Raw genomic sequence first — 6,944 nt, forward strand, 5'->3', positions numbered from 1 at the left:
CGGTTTCCCCTACGGCTGGTGGGTAGAACCAGAGTGAAAGAAAGACCTTGATATTTGGCCCTTCAGTACTCGGCTGTGTCCTCTAAACCCAGACCTGCAATCCCACCCCTGGATTCTGGATGTCCAGTGAGGCATTACGTGACGTACAAAATTATCATTGTCATTTAGCGTAAAAGTGAGTGCTTTCTTGAGAGGAAGCATGTGTGAATTCAGTGCATGAATGTCTCTGGCTGTGCCTGCAGGCTGGTCTTTCTCCACAAGTGTACATAATCTGTTCGCTGGTAGAGAAACCAGCAACTTGCAGCATCCTATGGGGAAAGGAACTCAATAGCTGAAGGAATGCAAGATACCTTTGATGCTTTCCTGTTCAGTAGTAATCAGCATTGCTACAGTTTAATTGCAAATTGTGGCCACTGGATAAAGAAGAGTTCTCGACTAGAGCATGCCATAGCAGAAAATATACGTGTCTGGGTTGGAATCCATCTTTGCCACTGAATGTTGTTTAGATGGCCATCCTAAGCCTTCTGAAAATTAGGGGGTAAAAATGTTCCATTTGTCTGTGAATCGCTACCAGCTCTGGGGAAACCCCCAACCCGTTGATCAAACCAGAGTTCCCATCAATTAGAACAGTGTTCGATTGGAGGCGACTCCTTTGCCGTTGGGGACAGCTGCTTTTCTTCTGGCACTGGGGGTAGATCAGGTGCTTTCTGGCCACACCTGGAAACAGTGAAGCGAGTCATGTGAAGAGCTTCTTCATACCCTGGGAGGGTGTCCAGGGAGGACGGCAGCTGGCTCAGGGAGCTGGGGGAGTGAGCCACGGCCAGGATTCTTCGAGCCGCAGGGCCAAACACTGACTGCAGGGCTGGAGAGGAAAGAAGGACTAGAGCTCAAGTAAACGCGGCGTCCACAGAAATCAGAGACTTACGGCACACTCAATCCCCTTTCATTTTAAACAAGTGTCCAAATTCATCATCACTCTTGGCCACAGATATTAGGAAAATCCTGTGAAGCTTGTTCAGAAACCAGCTTCACTCTTTGCTAGGAGATCCCATCTTCTCTGGATTCCTCCAATTCCAAAGTGAGCTCCCATATCTCACAACCCTGTCCTTTTCCCTTTACGGATTTGGACCCCTTTATACCAACACACTTAAGTTGCAGACTCCTTAGAAATAGTTGTTTCTGCCTACTTATCTTTTCCCCAAAATGACAGTGAGAAAAGAAAAGCAGGATAGGTGAACAACGTGCTATAGTGTTCTCTCTTTTCAAAATAAATATCACAGGGTATAATCACAGGGCATAATTTATCACAGGGTATAAATATCACAAGGCCTGCTGTTCTGCCTTGTATTCACTCTCCAATTTTAGCAAAGAATGTAATGCAAAGAAGAGAACAGAGGGAAATAAAGGAAGATTTTTATGATCATCCAGTGTTGGGTTTAATATCTAATGGTTTAAGACCTGGTGAATAAAGAAAGTACACACAACTCATTTCTCAAAAGATAAAAAAAAATTAGTATAGATAATAGAAAGCGTATGTTTTCACAAAAATCTAAGACATTTTCGAAAAAGGGATATGTTCAGAGCTTCAAATGGTTTTATCAAAATAATTATTTATAAACTTGGGAATTCTTCCTGTAAGACATTTCCAATATTGTCTCCAACATTCCATTTCTTTCTTCACTCCATTATCTGACCAAAAACTGAAAATACAGCATCCATGGGAGACCAGGTCACTGCACCATCAGGCTTTGGGAAATTAAAGCTGCCCTAAGTTTTAGAATCTTTAACGCTATTTGATGAATGTTTTTACACCGTTGCACTGTCCTAAGCGATCGTTTAAACCTGGGTTCACCTCCCACGTCCTACGTCCGTGTACTCACAAGTGATCGTGCTCTGGAGCGTGTTGTCCTGGTCAAAAGCGATGACCGTCACTTCATAGGGTGGCCGGCCCTCGTCTTCCCCATTTTGCTGGTGACCCAGACAACAGCGGAAGCACATAGAAGTGAGGCCACACAGGAGAAGCAGCGCCCCAATGACCACCAGCAACCTGTAAGGACCCCACCGAGCAGTGAGAGCTCTGTGGTCTGGCGTTTTTCCCAACTTTGGCGTAATCAGTCTTCAGTGTCTCCATTTTGATTTTTGTTTGAGTATTTTATAGAACGACTATCAGATTTTAATTCCCAGGTTTTCTCTTCACGTATATGCTTCCTTATTTTGCCAGCAAGACTAAGTCAGTTCACTAGAGCAATTCATGACAGATTTAAATGTGGTTTGGAGGGGCTAATTTTTACTGAAGTAATCTCCTCTCTGTGGCTTTCTCTAGAGCTGACCCTGAGAAAGTACACAATAATCCGTCGATATTGGCCCAGGAGATGGTATTGAAATAGGAAATCCTGGTATATTGTCACACAGGTTAGTGACGGGGTAAAGAAGCTTTACTCCACGAGATGCTAGGAAATAGGCTGGATGTCTCAGTTTCTTTTCTGCTGTCAATATATTTAAAAACTAAAATAAATAAATAAAAGTAATACCCCTGAGAAAAACTCCCTTTTAAACATCTTTCTGGGTAATATAGCTGAAACTTACCATATATACCAGAGATGTACCCAATCTGTGGTCAGGCAACTATGGAGGAAGAATAAAGGTTTGTTTGCAATAAAAATATAGTCAATGCCTGTTATCATTCCAGAATCAGAAATACAAGTTACAACGTATGATACCTTGTTATAATAAAAGCATCACAGGTTATATTAACTTCGATGTAACCAGCTGAATCTATTATGAAATGGGATGCCTTCAGTAGTGATTTATACTATAGATGGCATTGTGTAAGTCATTATGAGACAGACGAAACTAGTGATCATGAAAATAATGTTAATAGAACCTGTAACCATGACCATTGTAAACAGTTTTGATGACAATTACCAAGAAAGAACTTTCAATGCAAGTTTACAAAGAGTGGAAATAAATGTGAAAGTTAAGGTTTGTATATATTTGAGGTCAATAAAATTTAAACATAAAGAAAATTTCAGTTATAAGCGTGATAGTTTGTAATTTATGTTTTGCAAGTTGTTGCAAAAAGGGCCACCATATAAACAACAAGGTCCTACTATATAGCTCAGGGAACTATACACAATATCCTGTAATTATCCATAATGGAAAAGAATATGAAAAAGAATATATATATATATATATATTTGAATCACTTTGCTATACATCAGAAACTAGCACAACATCACAACCCTGTAAATCAACTATACTTCAAGAAAAAAATAAAAAGCAGAAAAAACAAAAAAGGGCCACCATAAAACCATAAAAACTCCCACCGTAAAAAGGGCTTTAAATTTTCACATCCAGGATCAAAACAGATAAGCATAGCCATTGAGGCCAAAGAAGGAGGGGGGAGAAAATGTAGAAACCAACTTCCTCATGACAAAAGCTAATTAAATATTCTGAATGAACTAGGGCAATTATCAAGTTTCTCTATAGAATGAAGAAAATATGGATTGCAAGGGAGAAGGAGTGTGGGATAAGCTGGGGAGTGTGAAGGGGAGGGGAAGGAAAATATCTGTTTGTCACTGAAGATGAATACATTTACTACTTTATGATCTAGTGATCTGTTGAAATCCACTTCTATATCCTCTCTGTTTGCACAGTTGTAGATCATACAGTTTTCTTTTTCACTGAACAGTGTCTCTAGGTGTTCTCACATTCCCCGTTTGTTCAAAGCCCCTTCCAGTTCTACAATGTTACAATTCTGATTCTATTAAAAATAACCCTCCTATGGTGGTAGGTGTCTAAAACCGCAGAGAGCTCGTGGCAAGTAACCAAGGCCATCACCATTTCCTTTGGGTTTAACAGACTTGGCTGTGGGGAAACTCTTCCTGTGGCTGAATGTGTGTTTCCTTCAGCCTAAGTAAGTCTTTTCACTCAAATTGTCCCTGCTTTCTTAAATAGTTTACCTCCAAGAGGAAGGAATCTCTTCCCTTTTTATCTTTGTGTCCTCTGTGTCTACATAGGACCTAATTGTGACAGGTTTAGATTGAGGGATAACTACCTCAAAGTGATAGCTAAATGAAGTCTGCAATAAATATTAACATGCCCTGAAAAATAGGAAACGCTTTGCAGATTTGAAATGGTGGTGCTGCGTTGGCAATCACCCAAGTATATCTGCGTGTCAGTAGTGAATCCTGTCTGTCTCGGTGACTCTCTGAGAGGCTTGGGAAAGAAAATCTTTTGCAAGTCACCGTGACTGTATAAACTGAGATTAAGTCTGCTGTTTTGACAGGAAGATTGGCTTTGGAAAAACATCATCAGCAGTGTTATCTTGAGTACTTAGGATGACACAACACCTGTTTTTGGATAATCTGTCTTTGAGATCAGTGGGTTGATGCCATTTAAGTAGAAATAAGGGAAGTCAGAGATATCTAATGACATTTTGACCCTGTTTTGGGTGTTGATGTTTTTGTCTGTCTCGCTTTCCTCCCAGTGTGGACTCTCAGATACTTACTGTTCAGGATTGACACAGTTCTCCTCACATCTTGCCCAAGGAAGCTGTAGGAAGGGAAACAATCTCAGACAGGGAAATGGTCTCATCTGCTGTGCTCAGCAGTATATGAGTCATCCCTCATGACTGCGCTGTCAGGTCAGTCGGTGACAGCAGGGCAAATACAAGGACAAGGTCATGGGGTCAGTCATGTTTAGCACTGTTTTCATCTCTCCTCTACCTGATCTTTATTAAGTTCACAGTGGGAAAACCTGGAAGAGCAAATACCTGATCTGTTTCGGTTTTGGTTTTATGGTGGTGGGTGAGCATCACCGCCTCTGTGAACGAGAGGCAGCATTTATACCAATTTGTTTGTCCTAGAAACTTCCTGATCTGTCTCTCAGAATACAGTTCTTGTTCTCCTAATTCTCTATCAGTTAGAAATTGAATTCAACCCCACCGCTCTTCTTTATTCCCTCCGTACATCAATAACTCACCGTACAAGAGAAGAAGAGGGGAAAGGGAGGGGAAAATCTTATTGATTGAATAGCTACTCTATGCCAGCCAGATTGCTAAGAATTTTTAAGATTTCATAACATTTCATCACAATAACCATGCTGGTGGGTACATTATTTTGAAACGTTAAGAGACTAAGGCATAGAGGTTTGGGTAACATGACCAACTGCATACACCTATTGAATTGGCCAGAATTCAGATCAGACTCTCTCATGTACACGTGTGGAATGAATCACTAGAACCAGGGACAAGTCTGCTCTAACAGCTGTTGACATTGCTGTCAGGTCCCTTCTACTCCCAAAAAAGGAATGTCCCACTCCTTCTTTTACCTTATATTTCAGTTGACTTTCTCCTTCAAAAACCTCTCTAGGTAAACTTCTGTTCTAGAAACTGTCTCTCTCTTCCAATAACTTGGATGACTTGATATTTCAGGAAATCAACAACAAAGGCCACAAAGTTACTCTAAAAAGAGGCAAGAATTTGTACTTCTTGGGAGTTTGTGGGGAGGGTGGAGGCAGGCAGGGGACACACCTGCATATGACATTGGGTGAAAAGGATTTGTAAAAGAACAAACAGCTGGTCTCTACAGAAGACATTTGAGAAACTCCTGGTTTTGTTTTAGTTTAAAATAATTGGCCACTAAGGATGACAAAGTATGTGTTTCCTCAACCCACCCCTGGTACTTCGCTTTGTTTTCTTGACTAAAGTTTAAAAAAAGCCTAAAGTGCTCAGCCGATAAAATGCCTCTTTTCAGGCCTGTTGCAAAAAGAGAAGAAACGAGAAAAGAAAGGAAGGGAACGACAAGGAGGAGAAGAAGCAGTAAAAAGAAAATACAAGAAAAAGCAAGAAAAGGCTATGGTTTCAGACATTCCGTTAACTGGTATATAGGAAGTAAAGAAAATAGCACCCTCTCTGTTAGGAGCTGTTCAGGAATCTGAAACCAGCCCATTTCTTCATTTGCTTTTCTTCTTAATAGATTTCATATCTGTGTAAACGTCCCCTTGAAAGTGATCCAGAATTCCTCAGTCCAATGACTCTTTCTCAGCTAATGAGTTACTCAGAATCTTCTGCTTCTTAGTGGGGAGAAATAAAAAGTGCAAAGTATTTTAAAAGAGTTTTCTTTCTCAACTTATCTCTTATCCAGAGGCACCTAAACTGCTAGAGTAGTATTAGGGCTGATATGGGAAACACTAGGGGAATTATGTACTTGGTTTTAATAATTTACTTGGATTTTTTTTTTTTTTTTTTGGCCATGCCATGCAGCTTGTGGGACCTTAGTTCTCTGCCCAGGGATCGAACCCGTGCCCCCTGCAGTGGAAGTGTGGAGTCCTAACCACTGGACCACCAGGGAATTCCCAGTAACTTACTTGGGGTTTTGAGGGATAGGTGAAGAGATGTTAAAAGAGAGAAATATACATGAGACACTTCTAAATTGTCATTGCTCTCCTACTAGTATATATGTCCTTCTTTTCACTGATGTCATTAGTCACACATGCACTATATGTAACCCTATAATACTAAGGGAACATTCTAGTTATTCTTTTCCCTACCATCCCTTTAGTTCTATAAATGTCTCCCCCCTCATTCATTTCCCTCCAGGTTCTTCTGAGAGTTGATTTATCTGAGAAACAAAGAAACAAACAGAGGTCTTATGTCTGCGTTTTCACAACTCACCTGGATGAAATACACCAGGGCAGAAGCCATCAGGGCTCGGGATTGCACCCTCATCGGGCTGCACTCCTACTTTTCCAGGTCACGCACTGGGCGTTCGTTGCCTCCTTTCCATGCTCTGTGCCATGTCTGACTTCTTGACCTGAAGGACCTAAGGAGAGAAACTCTTCTCAGCAATAAATCGGTTTTTCCTCCTCTCTCTTTCTCTTCTCTTACTCCCTCGGGCTGTTATTTTCTGTGGTTTTTCTCTCCCCTTTCATCCTAGCTTCTT

General features: G+C 40.9%; 1 protein-coding gene across 1 annotated transcript; it reads right to left on the bottom strand.

The window, feature by feature from the left end:
- Positions 1-617: 617 nt before the first annotated feature.
- Positions 618-6,730, bottom strand: TMEM52B (transmembrane protein 52B). The gene is made up of 5 exons (XM_030834454.2): positions 6,677-6,730; positions 4,511-4,554; positions 2,587-2,625; positions 1,881-2,047; positions 618-862 (listed from the first exon to the last, which is right to left on the bottom strand). Exons 1-5 carry the CDS (start codon positions 6,728-6,730, stop codon positions 618-620), a joined length of 549 nt encoding a protein of 182 aa, XP_030690314.1.
- Positions 6,731-6,944: the final 214 nt, after the last annotated feature.

Source organism: Globicephala melas, chromosome 10 (assembly GCF_963455315.2).
Source record: "Globicephala melas chromosome 10, mGloMel1.2, whole genome shotgun sequence".
Taxonomy (NCBI): domain Eukaryota; kingdom Metazoa; phylum Chordata; class Mammalia; order Artiodactyla; family Delphinidae; genus Globicephala; species Globicephala melas.

Bases quoted from the DNA above. Each gene is read 5' to 3' on its own strand.
- TMEM52B (XM_030834454.2), bottom strand. From the start codon at position 6,730: ATGAGGGTGCAATCCCGAGCCCTGATGGCTTCTGCCCTGGTGTATTTC. The intron at 2,626-4,510 runs GTAAGTATCTGA...CTTCCTCCATAG, and splicing joins AACTGTGTCAATCCTGAACA to TTGCCTGACCACAGATTGGG. The intron at 2,048-2,586 runs GTAAGTTTCAGC...GGGTCCTTACAG, and splicing joins GTACATCTCTGGTATATATG to GTTGCTGGTGGTCATTGGGG.